This window comes from Antechinus flavipes, chromosome 1 (assembly GCF_016432865.1).
Source record: "Antechinus flavipes isolate AdamAnt ecotype Samford, QLD, Australia chromosome 1, AdamAnt_v2, whole genome shotgun sequence".
NCBI lineage: Eukaryota > Metazoa > Chordata > Mammalia > Dasyuromorphia > Dasyuridae > Antechinus > Antechinus flavipes.
This window is the reverse complement of record NC_067398.1, coordinates 16,756,257-16,774,555: the sequence shown is the minus strand read 5'-3', so window position 1 is coordinate 16,774,555 and position 18,299 is coordinate 16,756,257. Positions and strand designations below refer to the sequence as shown.

Here is an 18,299-nt window from a genome sequence, read left to right as displayed (position 1 = left end):
TGGATCACTGTGCTTTCTCCTCCTTTTAAAACTAAACACTGCACCTCCTTTATTTGCTTGCTGAGGAGAATCTACCAGCCAGTTTTCCATTTAGTGGTAACTTGGTATTTCTTTGCTTCATTTTAAGAGAAAATGTTATTGGTTATTAGCATTTCAGCAGTCAAGGTTGATGTTTGGAAATGGGCTCCATGGGTTCTGATTCTTCTTTCTCCCCGCCCTTGAGTGCAGGAGCAGAGCTGGCCTTTAGGACTTTACCTTTTTTCCTCTCAGTTTTATCTTATACTTGGTCTAGTGTTCAGGCCTTTCAAGATCTTTGTGAATTCTGACTTAGACCCAGTGTGTAATCTTATTTCCCAGGCTTGGAGTCATCTGTAAATCCGATAAGCACGCATTCTTTGTCTTTATAGAAATCGCTGCTGAAAATCTTAAGGAACACGGCCTCCTCCCATAGCCCCGCTCCACTGGATACCTCCTGCCAAACTGATGTCAAACCATTAATAATCACACTTAGCATTGCCTTTTAGTTTGCCCAACTCTCTGACTTTTCTTCTAGTAATTGGGATGATTTTGTCAGATATTTAACTACACCTGTAACATTCCCCTAATCAGAGTTTGGATTTTCAGAAATTTTCTCCAGTGATTGAGTCTATAACTTGTGACATTTAAAAAATTTGAGAGATGTAGTTTCTGGTTAATTAATCATTTTATTAATAACATTAATATTATTAATAAAAGGGGTCAGTGACTCTGAAATGCCAAAAACCTCTCATGGAGCCCATTCCATGTTTATTTGCCTTGTAAAAGTGGGTGTTTCTGAGGATGGCAATCAACTCGGATTGGTTAATGAATGAATGAATATTATGAGAGGTGGATCTGTTCTAATGAGGGATGGAGGACATGATATGACCCCCAGCCTTGGGTAATTTAATAAAATAATTTATCCCCAAATAAACCTGCGTAGAATACAAGGAATTTACCTAGATAAGATGATCTAGATGAGGTAAATTTTTGGCACAGATCAGCAGGCTGGGCTTCAAAGAGGGAAATAGAATAGGAAAAAGAAATTCTCCCTCATAATTGTTTTTTAATCATCATTTCTCTCAAACTAATCTGTAATTTATAGACTAAGAGGGTTGCCACTGAGAGTTTAAGGAACTTGCCCATGTCTGCAGCTAGTATATGTCCAGGGCAGGATTTGAATGGGGGTCTTTGTGGTTCCAAGGTTGATCCTCTGTCTGCTGGGCTTTATTCCTCTCTCCATTACTGAGTCTGGAGAGTCTGTCTAAAGGGAGAGAAGGTTCCTCTGGCAAGACCTCATCTTGATGGACCAAGGCAAGATCACTGCCTGGGACTCTCATCACATCCCACGGTCCTCTCAGCATACTCTCCGGCAGTCCCCCTGGGTTAGGTTCCTTGTTCCTAAGGGGCAGTCGGCGTCTCTGGAGTCCCTCTCAGCCATGCTTGTCTGTTCAGCAGCTGAGCAGCCCTGACTTTTTCCACCATTGTCTTGCCTCCCCAGAGCATCGGGCCTGTGGGCCCCTCTCCTCCCCCAACGGCCTTTTGTTCCCTGCCAGCTTCCATTCGTTGTCAGCTCAGTGTTCCATTGTCTTCCCAAACCAAGGGTCCTCCGCAACACGCTGCCGACATTCGCACGTAGTCTGTGTCAGCAGTACCGCGGCACACTTGGAGCAGGTAGTGTGGTAGAAGGCCCTGCATTGCAGGGATAGCACCTTGAGAGTCAGAAAAATCCTCAAATGCTCAGTTGTCACAAGGACCCCCATCCTGAAGATGTAGCACTCACAAGAGGCAGGGCATGGGTTCAGATAGGATCAAACTTTTTACTGTTTCCAAAGCAGGGAAGATAATAATGGGACCTGGATTTCAATCGAAGATTGTGCATATTTACTCTAAATGTTTCCTAGTTTCTTTGTACTCTAATTCCACGGTACCTAAAAACTTAAAAAAAATTCATCTTGAACTTGAGAAAAATGTTTTCACTGTAACATTCTAGGCTAAATAATGAAGTTGGGCAAAAGACTGTGTTCTGTTTAGTTTGATTATAGTTGATAATGTATATAATTAGAAAAATTTTAAGGCTTTTATGATTTTTGCAGGTGAAATTCCCAAACAGGTCAAGGTAAAAAAACTGAAGAACCTAAAGACTTTGGATTCTAAGCCTGGTAATAACTTTTATTCTTTTAAATATTGTCCTGATGTGTAAAAGCATTTTTAAAAATTGCTTTCTTTTTTCCTCCCTCTAGGAGTTTATACTTCTTATAAGCCATTTTTAAACAGAGATGAAGATATCATAAAACAATTACAGAAGGTAATTAAAAATTATTTTTATTTAACCAAGACTTATTAAACTTCATGTACAGGTAGGGGTAGGGGTAAGGAGGAGGGATTAGCATCATGAATGTAGCAACTTCTCTGAAAGAGGTCTGTGGGCTAATTAGCTCCTCAGCATTGATCTGAATTTTTTTCTTGGCAAGGAAAATGTGATAAGTATGAGCTGTTTATTTCAGTTAATTTTTTTTTTTTTTTAGTTTTACCGATGCCTTTAATTTTTTATATTAGTCATATCCCAGTCCCCGCATACATTGAACCTTCCTTTGAACCATAAAAGAGAAAATGAATTAAGCAAAGCTCACTGATAAAATGATTTCATCTAGGACTGTTGCAACACTCCACTTGCATGGTGTCTCCCACTTTTCTGTTGGGAGGCTCAAACAGTATGTCTTCTCTGAGAGTCAGCTGGGCACTCTCATTAACTGAAGCCCGGTTTGCTTCTCCGGGCAGGTGTTTCCCTTGTATATTTGTAGTCATTGGGGACCCTGTTCTCCTGGTCCTGCTTCCTTCCTTTCCCTTGGTTCATTAAAACCTTGTGGATTAGCTTGAAATCCTCAAGCCTGAATTATCTTTATAATTCCTTGAGTGTCCATTTAGCCCACTTGTGCCCGACTGGTTGGGAAGGAAGCTCATTCAGTCAGCGGTCGGAAAACATTTAATAATAAGCATCTAACTCTGTGTCAGCTCGCTCTCGCAGAGTGTGGTCTGCATTATCAGCGTTTTCCAAGCTCAACAAAGGCTGGTGTGCTTTCTCTAGAACAGGGGTCCTCAAACTTTTTAAATAGGGGGCCAGTTCACTGTCCCTCAGACTGTTGGCGGGCCGGACTATAGTAAAAACAAAAATTTTGTTTTGTGGGCCTTTAAATAAAGAAACTTCATAGCCCTGGGGAGGGGGATAAACGTCCTCAGCTGCTGCATCTGGTCCGTGGGACGTAGTTTGAGGACCCCTGCTCTAGAAAGTGATTTTTGAAATAATAGTTTTGAATTTATCTCTAAGAGGTGAAATCTGTTAGGGGGCAAATATAGTGACAAAGAACTGGAAAAATGAGTAGATCCCTATCACTTAGGGAATGCCTAGAAAAGTTATGGTATATGAAAGTAATGGAATATTGTTGTTTTCTCAAAAATGATGAACAGGCCGATTTTAGAGAGGCCTGAAAAGATTTATATGACCTGATGCTGAGCGAAACAAGCAGAACCAGGAAAATGTTGTGCATAGTGGCAGTGAGAGCGTTCGATGATCAACCATGATAGACTTGGTTCTTTTCAGTGATTAAGTGATCAAGGCCATCCCAACAAACTTTGGATGGAAAATGCCATCCAAATATATAGAGAGAAAAAAGAGACTGAATGTAAATCAGCACAAGCTATGTTCACTTTTTTTCTCTTTCTCATGGTTTTTCCTTTTTCTTCTGATTTTTCTCTCCCAACATGATTCATAATGAAAAATGAATATACATGTATAACTCCTCCCAAAAAGGAGGTGGTGTGTGTGTGTGTGTGTGTGGCCATCGAGAATTTGGTCACTTGGTGGTGGTTTTTGTGCAAAAGCTTCAGGTTAGTCAGGAGAGTGAAAGAGAGATAAAGACCTGCTGCCTGCCCCGGAAAGGGTTCGCGGCCCACAACAGAGGACCCTCTTCCTCTGAATGGGGGAGAAGGCGCTCTAGGGGTTCTGTAGACATGCCCAGACTGTCAGGACGAGGTCAGTTCTTGGTGTCGTTTTTGCATGGGTGGTTTCTGGGATCATTCTGATTAAGAAGCAGCTGTACGTACACTTCAAAAATGGCTTCTCTTTGACTTAGGACTATGAGCTTATCAGATTTTCAGCGCTGAATATGGTGTTCGGCAGCATGGTCACTGAAAACCATCAAGCTAGCCTGTGTGAAAGAATATATCTCTTCTCCAAAGGTAGTCCAGACAGATTAAAAGCAAGGTGCACAATGGATAGAGCAAAGGGAGTCATGAAGACTTAAGTTCAAATCCAGTTTCAGACCTCTAATAGTTTTATGACTCTGGACAGGTCACTTTATCTGTTTGCCTTAGTTTCCCTCATTGTAAAGTCAGGCAATAACAGCATCTACTGTGCAGGTTGTGTGAAGACCAAATGAGGTAATATTTGTCAAGCCCTTGGCCCAGGGCCGGGCACATGCTGGTCATGTTCCATGCTAGCTCTCTTTCTTGTCATCAGTGGAGGTCCCACTAAACAGGAGGAAACGATCTTTCCTTGTAGCCACAGGGTCTTCCCTTGCAGCCAGACCTTCTTCTAGGGGTTGGACGCTCCTCGAGGGCAGGAACATGTGCCTGGTGCCCAGCACATACTCAGGGCTCAGAGCGTGCACTGAAGAGATGCTGCTTTCATCCGCTCACCAGAGACATGAATATATAATTCATTTATTCATTGCACACTTCAGCCTTGGCATCGAGATCGGAGAAGATTTTTCCTTGTGGATTGAGATTTTGGAGCAAAGTTCAGGGGATTTCCTGGAGCCAAAGCAATGTTAACCTTGACACTGATTTTGAAAGACTTCACAGGATACAATATCCCTCCCCCCCCATCCCTGCCACACTCACCACATATAAATAAGTTATAGAAATATGACTCATATAAATATTGTTATAGTAGAGTTCTATATTTTGGAATAAGAACAAATGGCTGTTTTCTGTGAATCTTTGAAAGACACTTTGCTGCTCTGCCAAACAATTGAAGACAGATTACAGATTTAATTTTCTTGTTTCAGGGAGTACAGCAGAAGCGTCCTTCTGAGGCCCAAAGTGTCATTCTTCGACGTTACTTCTTGGAATTGACCCAGAGCTTCATCATTCCACTGGTAAATTAGCAAAAGTAGATTGTGCTGTGGGTGGATTGAAGACATACAAGAATTTCTTGGTTGTATCTCTTCTCCTCCTCTCCTCAAAGTATTATTATTATTTTTTTTTTACTCTTTCTTTCTTTTTTTTTTAATTGTCCAGTATTTTATTTTATTTTTTGTTTTATTTATTTATTTAATCAAACTATTATTCTTAAGAAGAATACTGAATTATCCAGTCATTGTAATTTACCTGACTCCATCTTTGCTTAATTCACTTTATTTAATTTACTTGAATTCGGCATTTGAATGAGTATCTACCATATGCATGGAACTGATGGAACTGTGGCATAGGGAACACAGCCTTGGTTAGTTTTCTTCCGTCAGGCACGTTAATGTGGAGTAAAGATCTGATCTTAGCCCCAGTTTTTCCTGGAGCAAACTTGGATCTCACAGGATCTCTCATTGTTCCTGCTCCTCTCTGCATTTTGCTATTTCCCCTGCCTCTGTGTTGGACTCAGCCTTTTCCCTTTCCTCTACCTTGCCTAATTGGAACTCCATATGTTTCGTGCTTACTGAATGTTGTATTTGTCATGTCGGTTAGGATAAAAGCATTAGGGGCAGCTAGGTGGTGCCATGGATAGAGTACCATCTCTGAAGTCAGGAGGATCCGAGTTCAAATCCGGTTGCAGAAACTTAACGCTTCCTAACTGTGTGACTCTGGGCAAGTCACATAACCCCAATTGCCTCGGGGAAAGAAAGGATAAAAGCATTAAAACAATATCTCTTTCAAAGAAAACTATATAGACATACATACATAAAAAATTTATTTTATAGAATGGTACCACACTTAATAAAAAAAAAAAATTAACTAAATTGGAAGAAATGGTTTTTCCCCTCTAAAAATAAATGGGCTTCAGTTCCATAAAGGTGTCATCCTAAATTAGTTAATAATTACTCCTTTAATGTGTCACTGAAGTGTCACACTATTAAAGGGAACCCGTGAAAGGGGAGAGATGGCAGGTAGCGCACACATGCGGAGCTGGGCTCTGGACTGTGGAGGCCCTACAGTTGCTGCTCCCTTTAGACTCCTCCTTCACTTTTGGGGTGGGGAAAGCTCCTTACTTGTTGGAATCCCTGACTTTCCTTTCTTGAGGTGGGTGCAGAGCTCCTGGAAGAGATCCCGAGCCCGGCCTGGGCATTGGCCTCCATGGCCCATCTCTAGGCAGAGTGATGTCCAGCCATGACAAGCCTTCAGAACTTCGCTCGGTGTGCCAGGAGGACCCTACAAGCTCAGTGCATCTAGCTCTTCAGCTTTGCCAGCTCCAACATAAAGGGAACCTGGAGGGGCAGGGGAGAGTTTTATCTGCCATGGCTGGTGCCAGAGAGGAGAGCCTGGAATCTGAGGCTGCACTTTGGGGACCAGGAGTTGCTCCCAAGCTGCATGAACAGCCTTATAAAAGCCAGCCTTGAGGGAGTTCAGGATAGAGAAGACGTATTCCTTGTTCAGACCAATGCAGTTAACACTGAGGAGCTTTTCCTTTCTCCTCTCATCATTTCTTGTTTAAACACTTTTGGTTTCTTTTCTTTAACCCTTCTCCTGCCCACAGAACTGTGCAAATTTTATTCCCCTTCCAGATTTGTTGTAGCATCAGAGATTTATACATTTATGTCCCAAAGTGAAACTGCTGAGACAGTGCTTTTCTAGGATACTGGCTTTGTAAGGTCTCGAGGGGGACCATTTTTAATTCTACGCCAATGGTCACCCCCAAGATAGAGGATCTCTGAGAGGGAGGATCTTTGCAGGATTCCTCCATTAAATTCAGCAAGAGGTAGGTGCCATTACCCATGAGAAGGGGTAGACTTGGAGACACTGCAAGGTCTTGGGAAGTCAGTCTGGAAGGAGAATAAGTAGGTAACATTCATCTATTGGATTTGTTTTCCCAGTACAGCCCTCCTCTTTGTTTTGGCCTTTATTTTGTTGATAGAGAAACAGGAAGTTCATTGTGCTTTTTGTTTAGATAAGATAGGATCATAGACAAAAATTTGTAGGCTCCCCTAGGGATGCTCAAGGAGAATTAGGGCAGAGTAATGCTTTTTAACCATTTTTATCTCCTTGGTTTAACCAGATATGTGGAATTTTAGATTTTCATTGCTGTCTTGATTCTACATCACCTTGATTTCTGAATATATCCTTTTCCACCCAATGCATCATGCTTTGTGATAAAAAAAAAAAAAAAAGAGGGGAGAAGGCGGCATTTTAATAAAACTAACATATTGAGCTTGACAGAATAGACAGTGCAACAAAGAAGTCACGTTTTTTCATTTTTGAGAACAAGCTTGATCATTATAATTATATGGGATTTGGTTTCTTTTTTTTTTTCTTAAAATATACATTGTTTTACTTATTGTGTACATATTTTTCCCTGATTTAATTTACTTCACTAAAAGCAGATCTGTTTAGAAGTTCAATTTGAAACTGTTTTAGAAATAAGTTGCCAGTGAAAAAACCCTGATGCAAGGAATGGAGAACAAAGGCATATAACCCTCAGATTAACTTGTGTTATTTCTGGTTTTAGGAAAGATACGTCGCAAGCTTAATGCCTTTGCAGAAGAGCATTTCTCCATGGAAGGTAAGCATATTTTCACAAAATTCCAGTTTATTTCTTTGATTTCCAGCCTGTGAATTAACTTCTATGAACATATTAATTTTCAGTGCTTTAATAGCCTCTGTCCTTTTTATTAGAGCCCACCACAGTTGAGACAATTTCTTCCAGAAGAATTTATGAAAACACTTGAGAAAGCAGGACCCCAGCTGACCTCCAGATTGAAGGGTGACTGGAGAGGACTTTACAGGTCAGTTGTTTTTTCCTCTAGTCACAAGTTCAAAGTTCAGACTGCTAGCATGTGGAGTCCCATTTCTGTGCATAATTCACTGAACCATATTTAGGAAAGATACAGATATGGAGAAATAACAAAGTCAGAATTAATATTTGCTTGACTTTTTTTCTTTCTCTCTCTCTCTCAAGACATTTTCTAAAATCTCCAAACTTTGATGGCTGGTTCAGGACCCGAAAGAAGGAGATGACCCAGAAACTCGAAGCACTTCATTTAGAAGCTCTTTGTGAAGAGGTTAGAAAATATCTTTTAACGTCTTTTGTATTAAGTACCTTGAAAAAGAAAGCTAAAATGTATGTTTTTAGGTGGAAAAATATATCCCCTTATAGATGTTTTTGAATCTCTACTTAATATGAAGAAATGCAAACTAGATAGTTCCATTCTGCAAAGTCCACATTCAACATCTGATATGAATAGGAATTAGGTGAACATGTTTTATCAGATTTTTAAATTTTTATTTTTATTTTATTTTTTGTTTTATCAGTTTTCTGATGACTAGCTTTCTAGTGAAATTTTATTAAAGTGTTATAAATAAAACCTTGAAATGTAAAATTTTAGCTTATTTTAATTTAGAACTAGCTTTGACAGAGCAGTGGATACTAATGGTGTTCGAGTGAGAAACTAGATCGAAGGAAGGTATAGCAAAGGCTCACAGGAAGCATTGATTTTGAGACATTAGAGCAGTTAATTGGATAGTTTAGCTCTGCACTGAGTCTGGGTGTGGCCTCGATGAGGAAACTTTTATCTCCTCAAGCCTGTTTGCTCCATGATCTCTAAGGTGCCTGTCAGTGGTCAAAGTAGGTGGGGCTAAGATGATATATTTTTTAAAGGCTAATTTGAATTGTTATCTGATGTTCGTTGTAAGTGGAAATGAAGGATGAGAATGCTCTTGATTTCATAAGTTTTGTGTTCCTGGGGGTTGTTTACCTTCCTCTTGAAAACAGATTCTCTTTCTCCTTTTAATTTAAATTACCAGCATGTAAAATTGTATGAAAAGACTTCTACAGATATCTTTATTTGGGTTGGTATATTTTTATAGGATTTGCTTCTCTGGATCCAGAAACACACCGAAGTAGAGACAGTTGATCTTGTATTGAAACTGAAGAATAAATTGGTACGTAGACATGAGAATTAAATCAGGATTGATTTGTGTGAGGAATTTACCCATGTATTGCTCTTCATGCTAAGGCTTGAGACTGGAGTGCTTTGTACACTCTCCATACACAGAAGGCTTGGAGTATGAGTAACAAGGAAACCAAGCTCAGCTTTACAAACCCATTGTCCCTTTTCACTGCCCCTGCACTTCCCGTGTGGGCTGTAACTGAATTTGGGTTCTGCAGCTTTAATACCATGCAACAGAGTACCTGCTGAAGGAGGCTATTAAATGCAGGGGAAAGGCAGTTTAAAATTTTTCACATCAGAAAGTTAAAAATTCTTAAAAAGCTGTAAAACCTTGCTGCAAATTAAGTAATCGACTTTTTCCCCCTGAGGCAATTGGGGTTAAATGACTTGCTCAGGGTCACACAGCTAGAAAGTGTTAAATGTTTGAGGTCTTCCTGACTTCAGGGCTGGTGCTCCACCCACTGCACCATCTAGCCGCCCCAAGTAATTGAATTTTCAAATTATTTTAGATTGTAAGTTAATCTTTTGACTCAAGTAAGCTCTTTGAGAGCAGGCAAGGACTGGCTCAGTTGTGTCCTCAGTGCTAAGCCCAGTGCCTGGCCCATGGCAGTTTATTGGATTGAAGTAGAGATCACGAAAACCGGTCGCGTGTTCTTCATCTAGTTACAGGCTCATCAAGAACACCTGCCCGTGAAGCCCGGCACGATGGAGAAGTTGCGGACTCACATCGATGCCATTATTTTGGCTCTGCCAGATGACCTGCAGGGTATTCTGCTCAAAAGCGGGGCAGAGTGAGGGCTGCCTCCTGCGTTTCCCAGAGGAGAAGGATGGTGCAACATGGAAGCCCCAGACACGACAAAAAGATGCCCCAAGGAAACCCAGCCACAGCGAGGAGCCGGGAGGACAGCAGGCGCTGCTGTTTTTCTAAGGACTCTAACACTTGCATTGTTTTGAAGTGGAAGTCTGCGTGTGCAAAGGCCTTTCTGGGCTGCTAACTGTGCTTAAGCCAAGTGCTCTCAAGCGAGGCCTGGGAGGCCGAAGCCAGCCTAGCAAGAGCTCAGCCTGCAGTGCTGGCATTGCGGCCTTTGACCAGTGGTGCTGCTGGGCCCAATCATGTCAAAATACGAGAAAACTCAGGGAGAAACAATGTCCCGCTCACACTGGCTGTGTTTTTTTAACTTTAAAGGAAGGAATAAGTCTCAAGCTGTCCTAGAGTAGTTATAACTAATTAATGCGTAATTAGTGCCTTCCTTTTTCCTACATTTTCACAAAACTGAGCTGCTGGTCTTGACTCACCCCTGCTGCAAAACTCACCAAGTTACTGAATAATCATTGCTCACAAATCACGAACTCCTCCTTCCCAAAACATTTATTGATAGTGATGCTTTTATTGTCCTATACTTTTTCATTCCATTATTTTCTTTGCTATTTTTAAATTTTACCAATTTCCCCAAAGATAAAAAGTGTCTAAAACTAATCATGGATTAGGAAGGAGAAACTGTTACCTTTGGCCCTTTAAATGAACTAGCTTGGGTGCTTGTCCTCAAAGCCATGTCTCCTAACTTACAAACCTCACAGTGAAAGTATTTTTAACTAAAATATCCTTAGGAAGAGAGCATTCACAGGCCCTCTGTGTTGTCGTCCTTATATTGATTTCATCCTCAGTGTCATTATTCTGTCTTTTAAAACAACCCAACATCCCAATTTAATGTTTTTTCTGCTGTTGACTGACATCAAATCCTTCTTTCCCCCATTGTAAGTACCTTTTGGACCTCTTACCCACCAAGCCAACAGACCGTAGAAGATGGGCTGCTAAAATATCATTTGTTGGGTTTGCATTTGAACAGGAGTTCCCTGTGAAGGCCACTCATAAACAAGCCCAGCAGGATGTGTGTTACTGGCTCTATATGCCATCACCCTCTAGAAAACCAAATTTAGTTGCAGTCATTAGGACAAGAGCAACTGTTAAGGCTGTGGTGAGCGGCAGGAGTTGTTCCCTCTTGGTTCTGACTCTTAGGCCGTTTCCTCACCAGGAGGATCCGAGTACATAAACCTTTTCCTCATGGATACGATCTCTTGGATCATACCTCAAAGTTATCAAAATATGCTCTTCTTATCCTATTTTAAATAAAGAGTTTGCCTTGGATCAGGTGAGGTATTTTGTTAGCCTGCAGTTCTCCTTGAGGGAAAAGGGCATTTACTTTTGTATTATAAAGAATTTCATATATTTCTGAGAAGCATTATTTAGGTACAAATGGTCACCATTGTATATTTTTTAAAAAGATGTATTTTAATATTCGTACAGTTTGTATGCAATTTGTGACCAGAAGTTGATATCTCATAGTGTTGTATCATGAATGTCTTTAAAATTATACCACTATATGATCCATTGTTTTGCACAGATAGAGTAGCCGAGTTAAAGAATGCCTCTTAGTATGGCGGTAGTTTCTTTACATTGAAATACTGTATTTCCCTGCAGCCTAATCCATATTGACAACCATTATTATGTTGCCATAGCTTACTGCTCGTCTAAAAATTATGAATTTGCAAAAGGACCGTAAAATCACTAGGAAGTTGAGATTGATTGGAAGCTTTTAACTTTTAATGATTTGATGATTTTCGTATGTCAGAGAAACCATTGTTTGTTTAGCGTCTGAACCACCTCACATCTTGTGGCCACCATCACCAGCATCTGAAGAAGTCCTGGCTTTATGGCTGCTCTGGAATGTTCTGTGCCTTCTACTGACTGAGCAAATGAAGAGAGGTTCTGAAGAGGAGGAGGACTTTGTAGTCACGGTCTGCGAGTGGATGATTAAACGTCTTGTGTATTAAAAAGGTTTTGGAACTCTGTATGTCATTTGGGGCTAAGGAGGAGACACATCTATGAAGTGCCTCCTGTATGCTAGGCTTTGTGCTTAATTAAGCACTTGGCAAATATGAATTCATTTGATTCTCACAAAGGGGGGATGTAGAGGGCAGCAGATAGCGGCTTTCCTCTGGCTGAAGGGTCTTCTACCTTATCGTGGATAATATGGTATAAGAAGACCCATTAGCCCAGAGGAATCCCACTATCTGTGCCTCTCTACATGGGGAGAAAGGGAATAAGCATTTATATAGCACCTTGTATATGCAAGAAGATATACTAAGCGCTTCACAAATATCTCAATTTGATCCTTACATCCACCTTGGAAGGTAGGGTTTATTATCATCCCATTATATAGATGAAGAAACTGAGGCAGGGGGGAAGTAACTCACCCAGGATCACATAGCTCCCAAGCGTCTGAGGCCAGATTTGAACTGAGATTTTTCCAGTCTCGGCACCACCTTGCTGCTTTTAGATATTCCAAGATCTGTGACTCGTCTGTGCGGGTCCTACCTCCCATAATACCGATCGGAGCCCTTCTGAAGCCCCTCTGAGCTGAGACTGCATCGCCCCGAAGCGGGCGGCCTGGGGACCAGCTACTACTCACATGATGACAGACCCACGGCCTTCACTGGGCCTTTGTGATAAGCTATGGCAGATTATGCACTAGTCCCCCAATATCATCTTTGGAAAAAAACCAGATCACTTCAGGCTGTGATGAGTCACTAGGATAGGACTGTATAGACTTGATATTATTTAAGGGGGAAAAATTCTGAGTCTTTTTCATCTTTTCTGCTCCTTTTTATTTAGATTTTATCACCAAGTCCAGGCAGTCACTTATTCAACAAAAACTTGAATACCTGTAGCCTCTGAGAGTTTATGATTTAATAACCCAGATAAGGCAGGTTCACAAACAACTACAACACAAAGGACGGGCACTTGGCTGTTCTTTCCTGGGACCCACTGGATCCCACAAAGCCCTTTCGAGTTCAGTGATGTCACGAGAGGCAGTGTGGGGCAGTGAACAGAGCACTGGACTTCCGTCTCGGAAACTGCCTAAGGGACAATGGCCAAGTGACTTCAGCTCTCCAACAGCTTCCTCTAGTGTCCAAGTGGGAGGCTACTTGCCCAAGTTGCCTCATGAGGTGCTCAGGATTTGCTGAAAAAATGACTCATTGGACCTGGCGATAAAAGGGAGTGGAGTAAGTAAACGTTGGTGAGATCCCAGATTCGCTGACGTACTGAAGATAGAGTGCCGTCCTGTGCAAGTAGCACTAAGCACCTGCTGATTCAGTCCTGATTCTAGTTTCTTCCTACATCTTCCAGTTATTTCACTCCTTGAGAAGCTGGTTTGAAATCGAGAATCTGCACTTTTCACATTCATTCATTCCAAGTTCTCTAACGGTTTAATAAACAGCTTTGAAGTGAGACTGATAGGAGTGACAAAAGCTCTGCCTTCAACGTAGTTTCTCAGAGGCCTCGATTTCAGAGGCAGTGCTTGTGAGGCGTGGGGGACATTTCCCTTGCTAGATCTGATTTTGCATTATTTGCAATTTGCCTACTCTCGAAATCCCCATTGTGGGCTGCCACTGACTAGAAAGACTCATTTTCAATTTTTGAGGTAGTACCAGCTGTTAGCCAGCCATGTTCCTTTTTTTCCTCTCTTCGCTTGGGGCAACTGAAGGAGACCTCAGAGGCAATCTAGTGCCCAGGGTTCTTAACTGGGGTCTCTGGGTTTTCTAAGATTTTGATAACTGTATTCAGTCTACTTAGTTTCCTTTTTTATGCATTTAAAAAATGAGTTCCTAGGTTTCATGATTTCCCATGGCTTTGTAATTCAAACGAGGTGAAGATAGTAGTAGATAGTAAGTAGCAGTCCTGGGAATAGCACTAAGGGACCCTGATTTCAAAATCCAATTTTTCTCACTGGGCCACACTGCCCTTTCCATAAAGTCAGAGGTAAAGCAATCAAACAGACAGCATTTCAGGTTGTGATTCTAATTCTGAACAAGAGTCTAGTGTCAGGAGCTGAAATAAACACTTTAGAAAAAGGATGGAAATGTTCACATTTTAATTCAAAATAGAGGCAGCAAGGAGTCAATGAAAAGGCCAATAAGAAGTGATGAGTTCAAGTTCTGCTTCTGAAATCTACTAGCTGTATGACTTCTGGTTTCAGTATTGTTGGCAAGTGGGACTTGAAGTTTCTAAGTAGGTGATAGTCTGCATTGAGGGAAGTTTTTCATCGGAATGAAATTGGTCTAGCTACACCCCAGAAGGGGGTGAATACTGGAGGTTTAAGTAGCACAAGTTTTTGTTTTGTTGAAATTATAGCTTTTTATTGACAGAACATATGCATGGGTAGTTTTTCAACATTGTCCCTTGCAATCACTTCTGTTCCAACTTTTCCCTTCCTTCCCTCCACCCTCTCCCCTAGATGACCGGCAGTCTCATATGAACATGTTAAAACTATATCTAAAATACAATATATGTGTACATATTTATACAGTTCTCTTGTTGCACAAGAAAAATTGGATTTAGAAAGGTAAAAACCTGGGAAGAAAAACAAAAATGCAAGCAGTCCACATTCATCTCCCTGTGTTCTTTCTCTGGGTGTAGCTGATTCTGTTCATCACTGATCAATTGGAACTGAATTAAATCTTCTCATGTAGCACAAGTTTTAAAATAAGAATTACTCATCCTAAGAACACATTAGTCAACAGAGAGGTAAGTTACTTTTTTTTTCCCCTATTTTATAACAAATTGGTTAGTCACAATGCATATGAGATTTTCTAGAGGGAAGTGAAGATGAGGGGAGGGTTGTGGGAGAAATCTCTTTTTTTTTAGGTCATACATTTACATTCATTTATATTTCCATATGAATTAGGTGAGGAAAGGAAAATCAGAACACGAGAACACCCATTAGAAAGAAAAAAAGGTGATATATTCAGTCTCCATAGGTCTGTCTTTTGATGCGGATGATGTTTCCCATCCAATGTTTATTGGGATTGCCTGAGATCACTGACCTGCTGAGAAGAACTAAGTCTACCATATCTGATCATCATACAATCTTGTTTTGTACAGTATTTTCCTGATTCAGTTTGCTTCACTCAGCGTTAGTTCTTGTAAATCTTTCCAGGCTTTTCTATAATCAGCTTGTTCATTTTTTATAGAATAACATTCCCTTACTTTCATATACCATAAATTAATCAGCTATTCTCCAATTGGTGGATATCGACTCGTTTTCCAATTCTTTGTCACTACAGAAAGAGCTGCTCCAAACATTTTTGCCCAAGTGGGTCCTTTTTCCTCTTTTATGGTCTCTCTGTGATAAGACCCAGTGATGGCAGTGCCGGATCAAAGGGTAGGCACAATTTTATAACTCTTTGGGCATACTTCCCAATTGCTCTCCAGAATGAGTTGGATCAATCTCATGAAATATTCTTAATCTGCATGTTTCCTGTGCCACGGGTTAAGCATAAAAATTTTAAACCATGAACTAGAGGTTCTGATAACTTTGAAAGTATTAAAAAGTGGATGCTGTCATCTAAAGTATTAGTTCTCAATCCCCAGCTATCATAATATTGAAAAAGCCATCTTGATCTAAAACATCTAGGAATTCATTACGTACCTTTCTTATGATGCATACAATTTTATTACTAGCAGGGTCCTTGGGAATTATTTAGTGTGACTTTTCCACTTTTTAAATGAGGAACTGAAACTCAAGAGAGATTGCTGACAGAATCAGATCTGAAAACCTAAGTCTCCTGATCTCTACTCTAATGCTTTGTTATTCCATAATACTGAGATATGAAGATAAAGATTAGAAGCCGGGGGAAAATTTCTGGAGTAATGGTTAATAAACAGAGCTTTCACTGTTCTCTTGGTAAGCAAGTATCCCATTTTCATCCCCTTACCTCACTTTTTACATGGGTCTGTTCTTTTTTGAATTAGGATGTAGTTAGGTACACGTGTGCATGTTGGTATCCTGTTTCCTCACTTGTATAATTAAATAATTGACATTAATAAGTCATTCACTTCACCTTCAGGGGTTTGTTTTCCCATCTCCATCAGCCTATTTCCAAATGGAAATCTGGAAACTATTGTTACTTGCCATAATTTAGCCTTGATAAACAAACTATTAGTTTGGAAGGGCACAGACATGTATTATGATTAGTATAGTACAACTAATAATTGTAACTTACATTTATATAATACTGATTTGGGTTGTCCAGATAGCCAAAAGGGAATAATGTACTGAACAAAGGAAAATGCTTTCACTTTGTAAAGTATCAATGATATCCACTATATATAACCCAAATGATACCACTTCTTAGTTTTTTCTTTGCATCATTGCCGTTACTGGGTACCTTGTTTTTTGGGCCCTTCTTTCTTCACTCTATATCACATGTCTTTTCCTATTTTTCTGGGCTCTTCATGATGAACATTCATTCCTTATTGCACCATTAAGTTCACATACCACAGTTCAACCATTTTCCCCAAATATTGGGTGAAATTTTATTTTTTGTTAAGAAATCTTGTTATGATCATAACATACATAAAAGATCCCTCTTTTTGACAGATCCTTTATGGCAGTGTTTACAGTCAAAAGTAGACTCTTCTCAGTCAGTGGTACAATAGTATATCTCTTGTGAAAGCCTGTCTAACCTGCATCATATCTTCAGTAAAGATATCCTCCACACCTGTATAGATCATTCTCACAAGTACTTTATTGTGTCAGGGCAAAGTACTGGAATCAGTTTTAGTCAGGAAGGGACCTTTTGACATCGTCACCATCATCACTGCTGTCAATGCTAGCATTTTATAGTGCTGTACAACTCGCAAACTGTTTTATACATTTGGTCTCATTTGGTTCTACTAACTTGTTGAGGAAAATGCTGTAATCATCCCCACAAATGAGCAAAGTGAGGTAAGTGAAATTTGTCCATGGTCACATAGCTGTTATCTGAGGCAGAATTCAAAGTTGGATCTTCCTGACCCCAAGTCCAGAGAAGACACAATATAGAGGAGTTAAGGGTTTCCCGGATCACACGCTGGAAATATTGGGGTGGAGTTTGAACCTGCTCTGACTCTAACTGCTGTATACTCTTAATCTTCAGTTTCAGGAATAAATTGTTAATCCAGAAAAGTTGTCATCCTGAGGGCATAAAACTGAATGTTGAGGAAGAAATGACAAACTCTTCATCATCAAGAGCATGGGGCTACTTACTTTGAGATTCTAACATCCCAGTCTAGAATATGCATCTTGAAGAAGTGAAATTGGCACTGAAGAAAATGATGGGAAAAGCCCTGAACTAGCCCTAAATCTATACCAGGTTGGAAGTGATACAATTTTGAGGTCACTAAAGGGTTGGTTTTCAAGGTTTCTGAAGGAAAGGAGGATACCAAAGGATAACATTGCTATTAAGATCGCATTTGAACTTGGGTCTTCCTGATGCCAGGTCCAGCACTCCATCTATGGAGCCATCTAGTTTATACCAAAGACATGTAAAACAACACAAAACCTCAGAATTTTTTTTCCTTTTCAATTTAAAAAAATATATAAGATAATGCAACTGAATGGCCAAGAGTCCCCAAAATGTAAAAAAGTCAGAATAATCTACACATCCTTCATGGAAGGCTCTGACAGGGCATTAAAAAGCAATGCGTAGATCTTTCATTAAACTTTCCATACTATACAGTGCTTTTACCATCATACATTTGATTGAGAAGTAGAGAAAATATAGGGTCCTATTGTGTTTTTTTTTTCCTTCTTAAATAAAGACATTTACCTTAAGGATTCTCCTTTGATTTTTCTCCCTACGATCACTAATATCATCCTATGGTATAACATTATAGTTATAAAAAGAGAGTAGTTTGCTGATAATATAAATTTAGGATAAAATTAGGTTAACACACCAAAAGCAAATTCGGCATTGAGGGCTCCAAACCAACTAGTTCCCTCTTCCCCATCGCTCTGCGCCCTAAGTTTTCCTTTATAATAAAGTCCTATTTAGGTTGGTGGCCACGCCCAGGTCAGTGCCACCTGTAATTGCAACAACCCCAGCAAGGGGCCGGGCGAGGTCCGTCCCAGAATAAGGCCGTGCGCCAGTCTCCCCTTCCAAAGTCTGGTACTTGAGGGAGGACAAGCGAGAAGGGCTCTGGAGGGGCAGGGCTGCCGGCCTCACAGCGGCAGCTCCCTCATTTTGCAAGCGGGACAACTGAGTCCCAGAGGGATCCAGGAGCAAAGCCGGGTTTTAAAC

The 18,299-nt window shown here is 40.4% G+C and overlaps 1 protein-coding gene across 1 annotated transcript in view; it reads left to right on the top strand.

Annotated features, from left to right (window-relative positions):
* DENND6A (DENN domain containing 6A) overlaps positions 1-12,011 on the top strand; it is a 62,982-nt gene extending 50,971 nt beyond the window's left edge. Inside the window, exons 13-20 of the mRNA XM_051979514.1 lie at positions 2,115-2,180; positions 2,262-2,326; positions 5,088-5,177; positions 7,736-7,789; positions 7,903-8,012; positions 8,186-8,288; positions 9,094-9,168; positions 9,840-12,011. Coding sequence (XP_051835474.1) covers positions 2,115-2,180; positions 2,262-2,326; positions 5,088-5,177; positions 7,736-7,789; positions 7,903-8,012; positions 8,186-8,288; positions 9,094-9,168; positions 9,840-9,971 — 695 coding nt within the window. The 3' untranslated portion in view covers positions 9,972-12,011. The remainder of the gene's footprint in view (positions 1-2,114; positions 2,181-2,261; positions 2,327-5,087; positions 5,178-7,735; positions 7,790-7,902; positions 8,013-8,185; positions 8,289-9,093; positions 9,169-9,839) is intronic.
* Positions 12,012-18,299: the final 6,288 nt, after the last annotated feature.